The 19827-nt window shown below is 36.1% G+C and overlaps 1 protein-coding gene and 1 long non-coding RNA gene across 51 annotated transcripts in view; one reads left to right on the forward strand and one right to left on the reverse strand.

The window, feature by feature from the left end:
- LOC127495222 (uncharacterized) overlaps positions 1–19827 on the forward strand; it is a 200533-nt gene that overhangs the window by 101235 nt on the left and 79471 nt on the right. Inside the window, exon 2 of the long non-coding RNA XR_007925089.1 lies at positions 15823–16222. This is a non-coding gene — a long non-coding RNA (uncharacterized LOC127495222). The remainder of the gene's footprint in view (positions 1–15822; positions 16223–19827) is intronic.
- Positions 1–19827, reverse strand: part of LOC127495149 (NACHT, LRR and PYD domains-containing protein 12-like) — a 400157-nt gene that overhangs the window by 11075 nt on the left and 369255 nt on the right. For 48 of the 50 annotated variants that reach the window (XM_051861739.1, XM_051861730.1, XM_051861702.1 and 45 more), the window contains 2 exons: positions 10503–10679; positions 5538–5711 (listed from right to left, as the gene is read on the reverse strand). In XM_051861739.1, the coding sequence (XP_051717699.1) occupies positions 5538–5711; positions 10503–10679 (351 nt within the window). Of the gene's footprint in view, positions 1–5537; positions 5712–10502; positions 10680–14045; positions 14118–15169; positions 16886–17096; positions 17193–17451; positions 17566–19827 lie in introns of all 50 variants that reach the window. The other 2 variants (XM_051861753.1, XM_051861754.1) reach the window with 1 other exon arrangement.

A 19827-nucleotide genomic window follows, 5' to 3' on the forward strand; every position in this document is an offset into this window, starting at 1 on the left:
GACGAATGTTGCGTTCCCAAATGCAAATTAAAGCGTCACAAACGCAGCAGCATTTACAGTGAATCGACACTGAAAACACAGTACTGTTACAGCAAACATGCAGCGCGTCAGACTATAGCCTATATTTATGTAATTACATCACAACCGTTGTTAATTTTATGACAGCACTATGTAATCTCAAATTCTCACCAACATTCATAAAAAGAGTTTCCGGTGAGTAACAAGTTTCAGCGCTGATTCTACTCGCATTTGGTGCTTTGAACCATTTGAACTCTTTTAGGACTGTTGTCGCGTTTAAAAACGCATGGAAAACGCGTCCGCGCCGCTTTCTCCTTTCCAAAGCGCTCCGGTGGCGTCTGCTGTTACTAAGCAACTATGAGCTGCACTCTCCATGACGACGCGGTACTTTCAGCAAAGGATATACGGATTTCCAGCACTGAAAATCACTTGCAGTAGCTCTGCTGCTAGATTTATTTAAAAATGTGTATCCGTGTACAGCTCTGATCAGATATTCCTCCATCTTGGCTGATCTTTGTCCTGCAGATGGCGCCGCACAGCGCTCTCTGGACCATTCCGTCCCTGACGTATTTGGGGCCATTTACATATCGCGTCTAAAAACGCGTGGAAAGCGCGGCCGCACCGCTTTCTCCTTCTTTCCAAAGCGCTTCCGCTCTCATGGCGTCTGTCGTTGCTATCCAACCATGAACTGCGCTCTAGTAAGTTACAGCAAAGGATAAATTGATTTCTAGCCCTTGCATTAGCTTTACTACTAGATATATTTATGGAGATGAGAAATAAAAACCACCCTGTACAGCTATGATCAGCTGTTCGGCTGAGCTTTCGATGTTAACTGCTTAAGGCATTGCGCAATTTGAACCATCAAGCAATTTGAATCATTTCATGCCGACTTTAAATGTTGATCGTATCTCCTTACTGAGGAGCAGCTCATGTGTTCAATCATTTACAGATCAATCACTCAATCACCTCAACTCAACAAACACTTGAACATAGAAAAATATGATTTCTACAGTTCATTTAGGCCTGGGACACACTAGATGATTCAGTCGGACCGCGAGACCACACACCTGTTGACTGTAGGAACGATTTCTCAGCGAGACGAGATCTCACAGAGACTCACGAGATCAAACGAGACTTGAGAAGAAAAACAAATGGAGGACAATCGACGCTGTCAGCTGACTCTCCTGCCACGTGTTGTTTTAATGAATGTAATTAGGACTTTCATGATTCCTCGTTTAATTTGAGTACTTGATTTAAAAAAATCCTCAATAGACCCTTTTCACATTTTCGTGTTTCTCAGAAGCAGAAGTCGTCATAGTTGGGTAAACTTTTATAGCGGTGAATGAGAGACTACATTAAATATATTTTTTGTTTTTATTTGCGCAAATAGCAAAAGAAAAACTTTTACAAACTTCAAAAAGAGGGAAAAAATTGAGAGCGATTGATAACAGCAGTCAGAAGAGAGAAAGATGTCATTTTTAAAACCATATATTGTAAGCACTGTGGATTCCCCTTAAAACTCAAAGGAATTAAGTCTTCTGATTTAAATGTAATAAGTCATATCAAGTTTGCAAATGAATTAAATCTTGGTTTATTACATATGAAAATTAAATGGTGAAATATTACCTCTACATGAAGGTCAGTAAAAGGTTTCTCTAGCTTCTTGATGACAACAAACACTCTTACAACCGATTTTATAAAACTTGTATTAAATTAAACATTTTCTAAAACAAATCACAAAGTTATCTCTCGTTTAACAAAACTGATTTAAAATAACTCCAGTCTTCTTCATCTACACCCTCTACATGCTGCTCCATCAACTCCTGACAGTCCCCATAGGTTTCCTCTGGCCACTTCTTCATATCATCTACCCACGTTAACAATGACGATGGATGGGACAATATGAGACCATCTGATCGTCGTATAAAGTTTTCTCCGTGCTCCCAATTTAAAACATTTACGGCATTAACGTTATTTGTCATTTTGCTAAAGTTATAGCTAGCTATCAACAATCTTCTAACCAACCATCCACTGGGTGTCTGACTCTAGGCGTCTGACGTCGACGGTTCCAGACTCTTTGACGATGATGCTGTGGAGATCACATAAGTAGCTTCAGCTCCGTGTTTTTATTTCTGGAAAATAGTTTAAATATTTCGGCATAATGCGAATAACATTAGGTGAAAATAACTTACAACTCTCCAGCTGATCTGCCACATCCCGTAGCAAACTAGACAACGAATTACTACTTGCGCCATTTTCTTTGAATTTTTTTTTTTTTTTTTTTAATAGAACTTCAAACAAAACAAAGTCAATGTACAGTCAAAACTACAATACATATACACATAGAGAAAACAGACAGCCGGGGGGAGGCTGTAAAATTATATAAATATATTAAAGGATTCACAGATAGAAACAGTTTTAATTGCTTTCTTATTATGTGAATGAAGAATAGTCTTGATATATATTTGCATTTCTTTTTCAAGAACCAAAAACAAAGGATGAGTTTTACTGTACTTACATTTATGTATGTGAAATTTAGCATAAATTAAAATTAAATTCATAATATAGTATTCTTTTCTTTTATTTGGGGGGATATTAGTAAAACCAAATATAACATTTTCTAAACACAACGAAAAGGTGGAGTCAATGTTGTCAATAATAAATCTAGACAAATCTTTCCAAAATTTTCTTACATGAGCGCAATGCCAAAACAAATGAAACAAAGTTTCAGCCAGTGTATTGCAAAAAGAAGAGTTTAAATCATCATTTTTAAATTTCACAAGAAAGTTATTTACTGGGTAGTATCTTAAAAGTTATTTCCTTAATTTTATTTACCAATAAGTATTTGTTTGGTAAAGTCCAGATGGCTTTCCATAACAAACCTCCCACCAGTCTATTCCAATAAACAATACAGATGGGCCTAGTGACAATATCTTTTTGAAGAAGAGAACGAATAGTTTTATTAACATTTTAGACTCCGGGGGCAAAACAAAGTTTCCCAACTGCAGTATCAAATAAATTAAATGAAGAAGAGGGAGCAACACTGGTTTGGGTATTAGCTCTGAATAATGCCAGGACCCCTGTGGGAATTGCATCCATGACAATAGAGAATTCCCTTGGTGTCACTGGAATTCTATGAAAATCTAGAAATTCAGAGTAAGTGAATAATAAGCCTTCTTGATTCAATAATTGATCCACTCGTATTATGCCTGCTAAGAACCATCTTTCAAAAAAATAAGGATTTATTTTTAAATAATATATTGTAATTGTTCCAAATTAAATATCTATGGGGTGGAAAGTTATGCTTATATAACAGGGACCAAGCGCAACATTTGTTTGTGAAAGCAAGATAAGATCAGAGGGACTTTATCAATTTTGTAGTTGCAAATCAAGAGAAATTCAAGACCACCTACTTTGGAGAAAACAAAACTGGGTATAAAATTCCAAAGACAATTTGGATTTAGAATAAAATGTCTAATCCAATTAATTTTAAAATTATTATTTAGAGTACTGAAATCAAGGAAGTTCAATCCACCTGATTCATAAGTATTCAATATTATAGATTTCCTAATATAATGTGTTTTGTTACTGTAATGATGGGTCGGCAGAGCGGGGATCCATTTGCAAGCTTTATTAAATAAGAGCGTGGTCGTACAGGCAGGGTTAGACAGGAGCAAACAGGAACAGCAAGGGAAATATGTCTTTTCTTTAGGAAGCCAGTTTGTGCCTCATCTATAAGAGGATCCATGACTGACTTGATTCTGTTGGCAAAGATCTTATAATCATTGTTTAATAGAGAAATTGGTCTCCAGTTATCTAACAGCAATGCGTCTTTTTTTGGTTTTGGAATCAAAGTTATAAATCCTTGAGTTAAAGTAGGTGGAAGACATTGATTTTCTGTACTCTCTATATAAACCTCTGTAAGAAAGGGGGCAATAAGATCAGAAAAGGTTTTATAAAAGTCGGCCGTGAGGCCATCGACCCCAGGAGATTTATTAACCTTAATATGTGCGACAGCATTTAAGACTTCCTCAACAGTAATCAAACTATCACAGAGCTCTTTTTGATTGACACCCTCTCATTAGCATGTTGTGCCAAGGAAAAATAAATATGAAGCTGCATTCAAAATGAATAAACGGTTAAAAGGAAAAAAGAAAAAAAAAAAGTCAACTTTCAGTTTAGTGTTTCCTTTAACATTTTTTTTTTTATTTCCCCCAACATTCGTTTTATTTCTTTATTTATTTATATCCTCACACACTCAATTATTTATGCAGGAATATCTGGATTTATGTATTTATTAGCACATTTATTTATTTATTTATATATGTATCATTTTGTGGATTTATTAATGGACTTATTTATTTGCATATTTATATATTTATTGTTTTTGCAGGTTTGGTCCTCCATACTGCAGGTGTGTGATGTGACGATGTGTGAATCCTCATGTTCTGTTGTTTATGCGGCTATTTGCGCATGTAAAGCTAAACCCCTGGAAAAAAACATTATTTTATGGTATTTTTAATGGGTCACAAACACCCTTCTATTCTAATTTAATTTTAATTTGACATTCTAATCTTAACGGTTTATGATCGACTAATGAGCTTCAGTTGTTATCAGGAAAATAATCTAAATGATCAAAATGCTCTCATTACAATTCTCCACCAGATTTACAATGCTGCATGCAAGTTCAGGACAACTCAAAAAAACTGATCGTAGACCGCTCACGTCCATATTAATAAATGGCAAGTTTTGTGTGGAAACGGCCGTATGCACCGTTTTCTGTTGTATGTTCGTTTCATAAATGAGGCCCAATGTGTGCCATTTCATCAGATTTGTAAGGTAAATCATTTATTAACCTACACCAACACAGGAGAATACGTCAATATCTCTGAAATATGTGAACTGTTCATCACGATTTCAAAATAAAAGTTTAATCTCTGAGTTGAGTTTGCATGTTTTGATGTCCACATATTCTTGTTCAAGAAATTACAGTGGCTGTAACATTTCTGTCATAAAGAAGTTGCCAAATATCAAACATTAAGTGAACATTTGAATTAAATGTCGTTTGGCCAATATTAAATACAGATTTGATCTAATGTAAAGTGGGACAACAACAATCATCAGGCCGTTGGCGCCCTCTGCAGGCATTTGTTATAATACATAATATAATTGTTTATACACTGTATATTATATTATGTATTTTAAAAGTGTTGTTATATCAAACAATATGATTACTTGCTTTTGATCCAGATATTATTGCCCCATTGTTATTATATTTGTATTTTAAGTCATGTTAAAGGCCATTTTTTGCTTAGGTCTATTTTTATTATCACAAAAAATATTCAATTACTTGACTGTCAAAATAATCGACCGATTACTTTATCACTGAAATAATTGTTAGTGACAGCCCTAAATGTAATAACAGTTTAATTCCCCTATTCCATTTTGTTACTTCATGAATAAATGAAATTATAAAATTCAGTGACTCAGTTTCATGTGAGAGTCACAAATGATCTTACCACAGTTTCTCCAGTTTACAGTGAGGATTCTCCAGTACAGCAGAGACTATCTTCACTCCAGAGTCTCCTAGATTATTCTCAGACAAATTCAGATCTCTCAGGTGTGAGGGGTTTGATCTCAGAGCTGAAGCCAGAGCAGCACAACCTTCATCTGTGACACCACAATCATTCAACCTGTAGAGAACAATGACACACTCTTCACTCTCTCAGATCAACAGAGACTTCATTATCAAAGAGAAACCAATAACATAAACTCAAATCACCATGTTAGATGATCTTGGTCTGTGTCACAGAGAAAAAAACATTATCATAACACACCTGCAGTCAAATTCAAGCAGGAATAATACATATATTTACATGTATGATCATAATTTGTGCACTACCTCTTTTTTTAAACAATTAATTAAATATGTCACTGAGTTTTACTGTTACTCTAAGAGATTATATAAAAACTCATAACAAATTAAAACGGAATATCATATAAAAATCAGGAAAAATTGTAACAGGAGAGGTTAATGTAATGAACATTAAAGAGTCATGAAACTTCCCTCTTTCTAGGGCTGGACCAGAATATTCGTTTGGTAGGTTGGTATTCGATTTTCAATTTTGGGATTTGAATATTTGTGGGGGTTTTTTGTTGTTTGTTTTTTTTGCACTTCTGGCATCGCCCTCGTGAAAGGGTTCTCATTCGCGCTTGAATGTTTACACTATAAAATCTAGTGAAATACAGTACTCTTTTTTAAAATTATCTTACATAGCCTAGCCGTTTTTAATATGATGGAGAGTTTAAGGAACCCAACCTTGTTATACTTAATAAATATATTTGCTTCTTAGCCTACTAATGTGTTCCCCGCAACTGGAGTATTCTCTGTCTGAAGCGCACAACTGCATGAACTCGTATTTTGGGTTAAGCTGCGCTGCTTTGACATAGAAACAAAATGTAATAGCCTTTTTACCCATTATTATCTACTGCGAAATATAGGAGCTTGTTAAAACTAAAAAGATTTTACTGGGACGGCGTGTTCAATATTTATTACCGTTCGTTCATTTATTTTTCGTTCGTCTTTTATTTAAATAGCCTACCCTTTACTGTGTCAGTAATTACTGTGCTGCTTCTGATTTGGGAGCGATTTGTTTGTCAGAAAAATGTTAGGCTACCTTTTTAAAAGTATTGCTCTTAACAGAACTGTGTTTTATATCACTAGTGCAGTCAGTGTCCGTTCTCGAAGTATAAAAGCCCTGCCCGCGTGAGGTTGGTAAATTCTCACCAACATTCATAAAAAAAGTTACCAGTGAGTAACAAGTTTCAGCGCTGATTCTACTCGTATTTGGTGCTTTGAACCATTTGAACCCTTTTAGGACTGTTGTCGCGTCTAAAAACGCATGGAAAACGCGTCCGCGCCACTTTCTCCTTTCCAAAGCGCTCCGGTGGCGTCTGCTGTTACTAAGCAACCATGAGCTGCGCTCTCCATGACAACGCGGTAGTTTCAGCAAAGGATATACGGATTTCCAGCACTGAAAATCACTTGCAGTAGCTCTGCTACTAGATTTATTTAAAATGTGTATCCGTGTACAGCTCTGATCAGATATTCCTCCATCTTGGCTGATCTTTGTCCTGCAGATGGCGCCACGCGAGAAAAAAACTCCAATGATCAGTCATTGGGTCTGTCAGACTACTATTTTCAACAGTGTCAGCCAATGGCTCTTTTACAACGATCAGCCAATGGAGGCACAGAGACCGCCTTCTTGATTGACAGCCTCTCATTAGCATGTTGTGCCAAGGAAAAATAAATATGAAGCTACATTCAATAATAAATAAACGGTTAAAAGGAAAAAAAGTCAACTTTGAGTTTAGTGTTTCCTTTAACATTTTTTTTTTTTTTTTTTTTTTCCCTAACATTTGTTTTATTTATTTACTTATTTATATCCTCACACATTCAATTATTTATGTAATTATTTATGCAGGAATATGAGGATTTATGTATTAATTTGCACATTTATTTATTTATTTATTTATTTATTTATGCATCATTTTGTGGATTTATTTATTTATGGACTTATTTGTGTATTTATATATTTATTGTTTTTGCAGGTTTGGTCCTCCATACTGCAGGTGTGTGATGTGACGATGTGTGAATCCTCATGTTCTGTTGTTTACGCGGCTATTTGCGCATGTAAAGCTAAACCCCTGGAAAAAAAAACATTATTTTATGGTATTTTTAATGGGTCACAAACACCCATCTATTCTAATTTCATTTTAATTTGACATTCTAATCTTAACGGTTTATGATCGACTAATGAGCTTCAGTTGTTATCAGGAAAATAATCTAAATGATCAAAGTGCTCTCATTACAATTCTCCACCAGATTTACAATGCTGCATGCAAGTTCAGGATAACTCAAAAAATTTGATCGTAGACCGCTCACGTCCATATTGATAAATGGCAAGTTATGTGTGGAAACAGCCGTATGCACCGTTTTCTGTCGTACGTTCATTTCATAAATGAGGCACAATGTGAGAAACCATGGATGGATAATGAAGTCAAACAGCTGATCAGGGCAAGGGACACAGCCTTTAAATCAGGAGATATCTCTGCTTACAAAGTTGCCCGAGCTAGCCTTAAGAGTGGCATCAGGTCTGCAAAATTAAAGTATAAACAGTGGATTGAAGAGGATTTCAGCAATAACTCTAATCCACGGTGAATGTGGCAAGGCATTCGGGCAATCACTGATTATAATAAGAAGAATGACATACAACATTTATCATCAAATAATAATGCTTATCTTGCAGAGGAACTTAACAGCTTCTTTGCTCGGTTTGAAAAGGACAATAATCAATTTCCAGTTCACTTCAAACTGACAGGAAATTCACACCCCTTTGTTCTCCATACACAGGAGGTACGTCAAGCGCTTAACAACATCAGCACAAGGAAAGCAGCTGGTCCTGATGGTGTACATGGACGTGTGTTACAGGCCTGCGCCTACCAACTGCCAGAAGTGTTTACAAACATTTTCAACCTCTCCCCCTCCTTATGTAAATTTCCTATGTGCCTAAAAACCACGACCATTGTGCCTGTTTCAAAAAAAACATGGTAACATGCCTCAACGATTATCGACCGATTGCTCTGACTCCTGTTATTGCAAAATGTTTTGAAAGGCTAGTAATCACTCACATCAAAGACTCTGTACCAGATGATCTAGATAAACATCAGTTTGCCTATCGGGCAAATAGATCGACTGAGGATGCCATCTGTACAGCCATGCATGCTGCCCTTTCACATCTGGAAAAGTCCAACACTTATGTCAGGATGCTCTTTGTTGATTACGGTTCGGCATTTAACACCATCGTACCAAGTCAACTGATCAACAAACTCCATGTATTAGGACTAACCCCTTCCATGTGTAGCTGGTTACTGGATTTTCTTACCAACCGCCCTCAGTCAGTGCGGTTGGACAAGCATACATCCTCTACCTTAACTTTGAGCACTGGTGTGCCACAAGGATGTGTGCTGAGCCCCCTTCTTTATGCACTTTTCACCCATGACTGTCAAGCTATCCACGAATCGAACATTCTAGTTAAATTTGCAGATGATACGACTGTCATTGGGCTTATATCAAACAATAATGAAGTTGCATATAGGGAGGAGGTTTAGAACCTGACAGCGTGGTGTGACATCAACAACCTGGTCTTAAACATCAAAAAGACCAAAGAAATTATTGTGGATTTTAGGACCACTAAAAAGATCACCCACAGTCCTGTGAATATTAAAGATGACATTGTAGAGAGAACCACCAGCCACAAGTTTCTGGGAGTTACCATTACAGAGGATCTCTCCTGGGGTGACAATACCACATGTTTGATAGGCAAAGCACAACAACGCCTTTACTTTATGAGAAAGCTAAGGAGAGCTAACCTTCCTCAGAAGCTGTTAGTCAACTTCTACAGATGTACCACAGAGAGCATCTTGACTAACTGTATGACAGCCTGGTATGGCAGCTGTACTAAAGCTGCCAAAAAAGCCCTGCAGCAGGTTGTGAAAACAGCACAGGATATTGTTGGCACTGATTTACCATCTCTTGAACATCTTTATAAAACTCACTGTTTAAAAAGGGCCAATAATATAGATAAGGATATCACTCATCCCTGTCACAATTTGTTTCAGCTCCTCCCATCTGGAAGACGCTTTCAATCAATCCGTGTACGCACGAACAGACTGAAAAACAGTTTTTTCCCCTCAGCAATAACTTTGTTGAACTCTATCTCCCAGACCAAGTACAATAAGTTACTGCTCAATAAGTTCAACAAGAACATTTATGCTGCTATATTTTAAATTACTGTCTTAGTTAATGGCTTATTTTTTATAGCATTATCTATTGTATGATATCACTTATTTAATTATTTATTAATAACTATGTCATGTTTTTAACTATTGTAATTAGATGTTGTTAGTCATTTGTATTGTCTTCTTATTGCACTTTGAGGTTGGCACAACATAAATTTCGTTGTGTTACACAATGACAATAAAGTACTTGACTTGATGTAAAGTGGGACAACAACAATCATCAGGCCGTTGGCGCCCTCTACAGGCGTTTGTTATAATACATAATATAATTGTTTATACAATGTATATTATATTATGTATTTTAAAAGTGTTGTTTTATAAAACCATATGGTTACTTGCTTTTGATCCAGATATTATTGCCCCATTGTTATTATATTTGTATTTTAAGTCATGTTAAAGGCCATTGTTTGCTTAGGCCTATTTTTATTATCACAAAAAATATCTGATTACTTGATTAATTGTGAAAATAATCAACCGATTACTTGATCACCAAAATAATCGTTAGTGACAGCCCTAAATGTAATAACAGTTTAATTCCCCTATTCCATTTTGTTACTTTATGAATAAATGAAATTATAAAATTCAGTGACTCAGTTTAATGTGAGAGTCACATATGATCTTACCTCAGTTTCTCCAGTTTACAGTGAGGATTCTCCAGTACAGCAGAGACTATCTTCACTCCCGAGTCTCCTAGATTATTCTCAGACAGATTCAGATATCTCAGGTGTGAGGAGGGGTTTGATCTCAGAGCTGAAGTCAGAGCAGCACAACCTTCATCTGTGACACCACACTTCCACAACCTGTAGAGAACAATGACACACTCTTCACTCTCTCAGATCAACAGAGACTTCATTATCAAAGAGAAACCAATAACATAAACTCAAATCACCATGTTAGATGATCTTGATCTGTGTCACAGAGAACAAAACATTATCATAACACACCTGCAGTCAAATTCAAGCAGACATAATACATATATTTACATGTATGATCATAATTTGTGCAATATCTCTTTTTTAAACAATTAATTAAATATGTCAGTGAGTTTTACTGTTACTCTAAGAGATTATATAAAAACTGATATAACAAATTAAAACTGAAAATCACATAAAAATTTAGAAAAATTGTAACAGGAGAGGTTAATGTAATGAACATTAAAGAGTCATGAAACCCCCCTCTTTCAGCTCAAGTCTACCTCACAATCATCTTAAATGTGTGTGATCAGATAGAGATAAAAAGAGCAGGAAAATTTGGCCACGCCCCCAAGCCACGCCCCCAGAACTTCTTATTTTTAAATATATATTTTATCACATTAAAAGATATATCTTATATTGTAATAATACATACTATTGTCCTGCAGCATTTAATAATCATGATAACAATTAATATATTATATAATATAATAAATTAATAGAATTGTTATTATTAAAGTACCTGCCAAAAGTCTGGAAACAATTCTTAATTATTTTGAAATAAATCTCTTTTGCTCACCAAGGCTGCATTTATTTTATCAAAAATACAGAAAAACAGTAATATTGTGAAATATTGTTACAAATTAAAAAAAAGTTTCCGGTGAGTAACAAGTTTCAGCGCTGATTCTACTCGCATTTGGTGCTTTGAACCATTTGAACCCTTTAGGACTGTTGTCGCGTCTAAAAACGCATGGAAAACGCGTCCGCGCCGCTTTCTCCTTTCCAAAGCGCTCCGGTGACGTCTGCTGTTACTAAGCAACCATGAGCTGCGCTCTTCAGCAAAGGATATGCGGGTTTCCAGCACTGAAAATCACTTGCAGTAGCTCTGCTACTAGATTTATTTAAAAATGTGTATCCGTGTACAGCTCTGATCAGATATTCCTCCATCTTGGCTGATCTTTGTCCTGCAGATGGCGCCACGCAGCGCTCTGTGGACCATTCCGTCACTGACGTATTAGAAAACATAACTGACTGACTCTCCTCGTGTAGCGGACGGAAAATTAAGTTGACTAATCAAGCAACATTATGATAGAAGTACTGGTTTGTAAAACGCTATAAAATATTTTAAATAAATCTAATTCCTCTTCACTCTCTATCTATGATACAGTTAAGCATCATCACACACCGAGTACGTTTTCCCAAATAGCATGTTTGCAAATGTGAAATTGCATGTTATACAATTCAATGAACATGTAGTTAATATAAGTGACTTACATTTTTGATGCAATATTGTCTGTTTATGGCCAACGAAAACAGTTCCAAAGATCATACCAGAACCTTTGCCCATCTCCGATTAACACACAGCTTTGTTTAGACTGATTCAATGATTCAATTAACCATTTAAGACGTTTCCTGCGTCCCATTGTGCATACTATCCACCCTATCTGCCCTAAATAGTATTGAAAATGACTAATGTTACATACTATTTAGGATGGATAGTATATGTACATTGAGACGCAGGCATTCAGTTTGATTCTTAAATGAATCAGCCGTTTGAATGATTCAGCTGAATGAATGACTCAATGACTCACCCATAAAGACAATCACTTGCCGCCACCTACTGGCAGTTTAATTTCATATTTATAAGTATTCTAAATATACATTATTTCATTTATACAGTGGCAGGAAAAAGTATGCCTATGTTAACCCCTTGGAATGAACTTGTCATAAAATGTAATCTGATCCTCATTTAATTCATGCCTAAACACTTTGAGATTTCTTTGTATCCATTAAAGAATGGACAAAAATCCCTCCTGAACGTTTTGCAGGTCTGATCATTGTGTTTGTATTGTGACGAATTAGAGCACATTTTATGACAAATTACTGCAGAAAACAGTTTATTCAAGGGGTTCGGATACTTTTTTCTTGCCACTGTGTGTGTGTGTATATATATATATATATATAAGGTCTGTGTAAATACATCTGAATGCCACTTCTGATGCAGAATCTGTTTCCTCTGCAATGGAAAAAAAAGATTTTGTTTGATACCGATTTCATTTGATGTGTAAAGCCTTATAGTGACTTATTATCCGATTTTATGTATTGATAAAGAATATGACGTGAAAGATGAGAGCCTGCATTTAATAAGGTTAGGAAAATATTGCCTTTATAAATGTTATAAAAAGCCATGATAATCAATTTAAGGGGCCATATACAAATATGCTGATTTAAGTAACAGAAAACTGACGGGAAAATTGGAACAAAAAATATAAACTTTACTAGATACGATGTTAGTTATTGTGTCATCAGTAATTGAAAAGGGCACAGATTTTATCATAGAGTGAGTTGCCAGCTGAGGAGAGTCAGTCGTCCGCCATGTGAGGAAAGTGAGTCGCCTGCTGCGTGAGGAGAGTGCGGATACAGATCCACCGCTGGCCTATCAGTGGGAAACGCAGTAGCCACTGGCAATAGTGCAGTGACTTCCCGCGACAAATCACTAGTCTTATTTTTGGACCTTCCGGCCCGCCATAAGTGTAGACATTATGTAAATAAGAGATTTATTGAGCAGTGTGGACAGCTTCATGGATTATAATGGAACTTCATGAGATTGAATCATCGTGATGAACTAAGATGAGTGACAGCTTTTTAGTGATTATAAAGGGAACACTCTAGACTTTCTAGACTATATATAATACATTCAGAATTTGAGAAGATCTTTTGTTTTTCATGCTTAAGTGACATCCGCTAAATTTATGTGTGATTTTTTGCCTTATTATTTTATGTGTCATTTGATTGGGTGGAGCAGCCGTCAGTCTGAGTGGGTCAGTGCCACCCTGACCTTATGTAGCCTCACCACTGATGTGATGATGAGAGTGAAGATGAATGAAATCAGCTTCAGCTTCAGATATCAAACACATTAACTGTGATTCATCTGAAATCATTATATGTTCATTACAATCCCAAACACTCTGATTTGGTCTCACTAATGTATTAATGTTTATATTAAATTAAAATTAATATAGAAAAAAGTCTAAATATAAATGTTTATCATACATGCATTATAAATGCATATATTTGAAAATAAATTTCTCACACAAATGTCATAAAAACGGTTACGTAGATCACAAATCAGGTCAGAGAGGTGGAGGGTTTAAAAGCTGAAGTTTTTTTTTTTATTAAATCATTAATTTATAATGTTTAAGTTAGAAATGTAAAAATGTTTTAACAGTGATGATTGTTCTCAGTGTTACTTACACAGCTGATCTAGTTTCTGTAACCACAGGCAGCAGCTTCTGAAGAACTTCATCTCCTGTGTTTACTGCGTCACTATTTGAATAAAAAACAATTATTAATGCTAATAATGATATCATAAGTAAATAATACATTACATTCCTCGCTAAATATCCTCGTAAATTTTTTTTTAATTAAACACTGCTTGTTGCTGTGTCAATGTTGCTGTGGCAGGTCTATTAGTCTTCATTTACACTACAACACTTAGTGCACAGATCTATTTTGACATCAGATCTTTCTGTCCCGTCCGTTGCTATGGTTATCACTATGTCAATCATTCTCCAGTTCCAGGATTCTCCCACATATTGATATTGGGATCTTCTCAAACAGAAGGCTGCATCCTAGTGAGGTTGTGTCTTTCCTAGTCCAGTCCTTCTGAGGCTTGTAGACTCGAGTCCTCCTCAGCATTAAACACTAGAATGAGACGCTCTAGTAAGTGAGCATGACTACGTCACACATGTTCCCGCCCCACGATCACGGCATGAAAATACCATTAAAACTTAATTTTGGAAACACACTTGTATTAAAAATCTTTATATTAACTGGCTTTTTTATTAATGCAGTGCAGTGAACGACAGCCATCTGTGTCTCCCAGTGTCTTACATTATTGTCAGTTTAGTGTTCAGTGATTAATTTACACCAAAACAAAAGATAACATGTATGCCTTCATCTCTGAAAACATTATTTTTGTCTTACATTTCATAATGTACTCAGATAAACTCAGTGCCGATTCGTTTTCCATCAGTTCTTCTTTGTGAATTGGAATGTGTGCAAAGGATTGTGGGAGATTGAAGGACATGAAGGATACGCTTGACGCATCCTTCAAAATGAGCTGAATTAAGGACATGAAACTAACTCTGCCTTCAAAGGATCCTTCAAATTGAGACGGTCTTCAGAGGCGCTTGATGACGTGACAGTTGAGATATACAGCCTTACTAGGACACAGCCTCCGTTTGAGAAACACCCGCAAATTATGTACAATATCCCAGAAATTAATCTGTGCCCCCTGATTTAAACACCTCTGATCTCTTTGTTTCTCTTTGTTCATAATGTTTTAGACTGTAATGATTGAACTCAGTGTTACTTACTGATCATTTCTGCTTCCAATTAATCTGCTCAGGTTAAACTCCTCCATTGTCTTCTCTGAGGTCAACAACACAAAAACTAAAGCTGACCACTGAGATGAGGAGAGTTTCACATTACGTAATCCTCCATATGTATGAGGTTGAGCTTCGTTCACTAGTGAAAGATCACCCAGTTCATTCAGACAGTGAAACAGATTGATGTATTTATCTGGAGAGGGATTCTCACTGATCTTCTCTTTAATATAGTCAGCTGTTTTCTCATTGTTGTGAGATCTGTTTCCTGTCTGTGTCTTTAGTTCTTGTAAGAGACTCTGATTAGACTCCACTGACAGACCCAGAAGGAAACGAAGGAAAAGGTCCAGATGCCCATTTTTACTGTCTAAAGCCTCATCCACAGCTTTCTGATGGAAGTCAGATAAAGTGAATGTGAAAAACATTGAGAGGTCAGAGAACATCTGTGAACAGTTCTTTATAAAGGAGAGATGCACATATAGAGCTGCTAGATGTTCCTGAATGCTCAGATGAACAAAGCAGAAGACTTTCCCCTGATACAAGCCAAACTCCTCTCTGAAGATCTGAGTGCACAATCCTGAGTACACTGATGCTTCTGTCACATCAATGCCACACTCTCTTAGGTCTTCCTCATAAAAGATCAGGTTGCCTTTCACAAGCTGCTGAAAAGCCACTTTCCCCAGTTTGAGGATCATGTCTTCATCTTTCACTTTCTTCTCATAGTCCTTCTCATGTTTGATGTTGGTCTGAATGATCAGGAAGTGTGTGTACATTTGAGTGAGAGTCTTGGGAATCTCTCCACTCTCTGCTTCACTCAACATCTTCTCTAGAACAGTGGCTGAGATCCAGCAGAACACTGGGATGTGACACATAATAAAGAGGCTCCTTGATGACTTCAGGTGTGAGATGATCCTGTCGGCCAGACTCTGATCTCTGATTCTCTTCCTGAAGTATTCCTCCTTCTGTGGGTCACTGAATCCTCGTACCTCTGTCACTCGATGGACACACTCAGAGGGGACGAGATCAGCTGCTGCTGGTCTGGAGGTGATCCAGATGAGAGCAGAGGGAAGCAGATTCCCCACAATGAGGTTCGTCAGCAGCACGTCCACTGAGGCTGATTCAGTCACATCACACAACCTCACATCGCTCCGAAAATCCAGAGACAGACGACACTCATCCAGACCATCAAAGATGAACAACACTTTATATTTATCACTGGATATTTCCATTTCTTTTGTTTCAGGGAAAAAGACATGAAGAAGATCTGAAAGACTGAGTGTTTTGTCCTTCATCAAGTTGAGCTCTCTGAAAGGAAGTGGAAATATGAGCTGGACGTCCTGATTCTCTTTCCCTTCAGCCCAGTCCAGGATGAACTTCTGCACAGAGACTGTTTTTCCAATGCCAGCGACTCCCTTTGTCAGCACAGTTCTGATGGGTTTGTCTTGTCCAGGTAAAGGTCTAAAGATGTCACTGCATTTGATCGATGTGTCCTCTGTTTCTGCTCTCCTGGACTGTGTCTCAATCTGTCTCACCTCATGCTCATTACTGATCTCTCCACTTTCACTCTCTGTGATGCAGAGCTCTGTGTAGATCTCATTCAGGAGTGTTGGGTTTCCCTGCTTTGATATTCCCTCATACAAACACTCAAACTTCTTTCTCAGATTTGATCTCAATGTGTTGAGGACTCCAGCAGGTTTGGAGTCATGGCTGTAAGATTAAAATACTAGATTATTACACAAGTTAATGTAATGTGAACAGCCATAAATTACAAAAACTGATTATTTGTTTGCTGTATTATAAGACACAGAACATCATTAGGTTTCTGAAATGTTTCAATGATTAATCATGTGTTTGAGTGATGTGTGATGTGATGCTGCACCTAAAATTAAACAACAACAATAAAAGTCCTACATTTTACCTGAAACCAGGATTCATGCTTTCATTAAAGTCTTGTGGTTGAATCACAGGCGTGAACACAGTTTTGTTTTTAACTGGTCTGGATTGAAGATTTGACCTTAAATCAGAATGAAGAGGGTAAAGAATCAGACACACTGATATTGATGTAATCGTGTCATTAACTGACTAACAGACCAACAGCTTTACAGTGTGTGAATGTATTAATAATACAATACATAGAGCTTTGCACAAGGACTCAATGATAATCATTAATAGACTGAAACTTGCAGGATTTGAACTCATTACACTGCTGTATATTATTAACAATTTCATAAAAATCAAATACTATGACCAGAACTTTTATAGAAATAATATACCTGAGATCAGGCCGTTTGTCTTCACTCTTAAACATTGGTGGCTCCATCATAGATCCGTCACTCTTCACAGACACACAGCTGGACTCTGGGTTTGATCTCTTCTGCTGGACTGAACTGTAACAGAGAACAGATTCAGTTTAATCCTTTAGATGACTGTGTTCACAGTGGTGTATAAAGTACCATACCTGAGTAAAAGTATAGATATCTTACCAGAAAATGACTTTGGTAGAAGTTAAAGTCGCTGTTTAGAATGTTACTTGAGTAAAAGTTTTAAAGTATGTGATATTGTTTGTACATAAGTACGAAAAGTATTTTTTTGATATTAAACGTACTTAAGTATTGAAAGTAAAAGTACAAGTAAATGTAAAATACAAAAGGAGCAAAAAAATATTATTAAAATTGTTCTATACACAGTTTGAGCAACAAGATTGTGTTCAGTTTTAACTCTTTATTACATTTTGTTTCTTTGAATTAAAAAAATGGCTAAATGTTTATTGAAATTTTTAAATATAAAAAACACTAATATATTAATTATACATTGATCGTTCATGCTAATTCATAGTGCATTATAACTAATGTAAGAGACAACTTTAAAATGTTAAGATGTAAATGTTGAAATTAACAATGAACAATACTTTTATTAACCTTATTTAATGTTACAAATGGACTCTTATTGTAAAGTGTTTCCATTTCATATAAATTCAAACAGTCATGCTTAAAAATTACTATCTTCACACAAAGGCAAAGCATGGGTCTATTATACTTTCACACATTATTTGCCTCTATTTTAGAAAACTTGATAATTATCTAATCAAAATGTGTGTTACAGTGCCGATAAAAGAACTGAAATAGAATACATTTCTGATTTATGTTTCTGTCGCTGCATGATGAGGATACAGTTTAAATATGCAACTTCGCTGAATAATGAATGCATAACATCAAACAAATGGATATAAACTAATGCAAATGAATGGTAACAATCGTGACATTAAACAGTTGTTGTTGTAGTTTTTATTTCGCCTCTGGAGGCCGCTCTTGTACTGTATAATGACAGCGCACTCTTAGCCGCTCCAGCAACGGACGCAACCCGGAAAATGAAATCAACCGCGGCTGTGCGAGCACTTGTTTGCGGTCTGTGTTCTTCCGACTTTATTTTGTAGTAAGTAACGAAAATGCATTGGGAAAATATGGAAGCCCGTTTCCGCCACAGTAAAGTAAAAAAATATGATTCTTTAAGTCATAATATTGAGAAACTTTCTCATAATAATGACTTACTATGTCATAATAATGAGAAACTTTCTCGTAATAATGACTTAGTTTCTCATAATAACGAGAAACTTTCTTGTTAATTTTGACTTAGTTTCTAACGTTAACACGTATTTCGCGGATGAGTCTAGGCTATTTGATGTGCAGGTTTGCCTAGACAAGGCGCTGGAAGCGTTCTTTAACAGACTTGCATATGTAGGTGTGTGCTGTCTTATCATTCCTCTATCTGTTTGAAATCCATGGATCACCACTCCGTTTCTGCTTGTTCATACACAAAAATACAAATGAATGTTACAAATGAATAAACGACTATATCCCGTCTCATAGGCTACTGATAATTTATCAATAATGTTATTTATTTAATGATATTATAGATTACACTTTTGCAGAACGTGCCATGGTTGCGGAGTTATCGCATTTGACCAGCGGATGTCGCTAGCGTGTCACTGCTCCGCTGCTTTGCGCATGCGTAGAAGTTTCTGATTATTATGAGAAACTAAGTCATTATTACGAGAAAGTTTCTCATTATTATGACATAGTAAGTCATTATTATGAGAAAGTTTCTCGTTATTATGAGAAACTAAGTCATTATTACAAGAAAGTTTCTCATTATTATGACATAGTAAGTCATTATTATGAGAAAGTTTCTCAATATTATGACTTAAAGAATCATATTTTTTACTTTACTGTGGCGGAAACAGGCTTCCATAGCTTCCATAGGAAAATGTATTGGAGTAAAAGTATACATTTTATTTAGAAAGTGTAGTGGAGTAAAAGTAAAAGTTGACAGAAATATAAAAACTCAAGTAAAGTACAGATTCTCCCAAAAAAATACTTAAGTACTGTAACGAAGTATTATTACTTTGTTACATTACACCACTGTGTGTTCATTCTGTATGATAGGAACCATATTAATATAAACTGTAACAGGGAACAGATTGACCAATGAACACAGTTCAGGTGCTTGAATGAATACTTAACATGTGCGCTCGAAACAACAGATGAAACATGGAGCATGAATGTCTGAACACCAACACTGAACCGAAACCGAACTAGACAGAAGTGTCTGGATTTGAACACCGCGCTCCACACATATACAATGTATCACAC

Source organism: Ctenopharyngodon idella, chromosome 15, assembly GCF_019924925.1.
Source record: "Ctenopharyngodon idella isolate HZGC_01 chromosome 15, HZGC01, whole genome shotgun sequence".
NCBI classification, from domain to species: domain Eukaryota; kingdom Metazoa; phylum Chordata; class Actinopteri; order Cypriniformes; family Xenocyprididae; genus Ctenopharyngodon; species Ctenopharyngodon idella.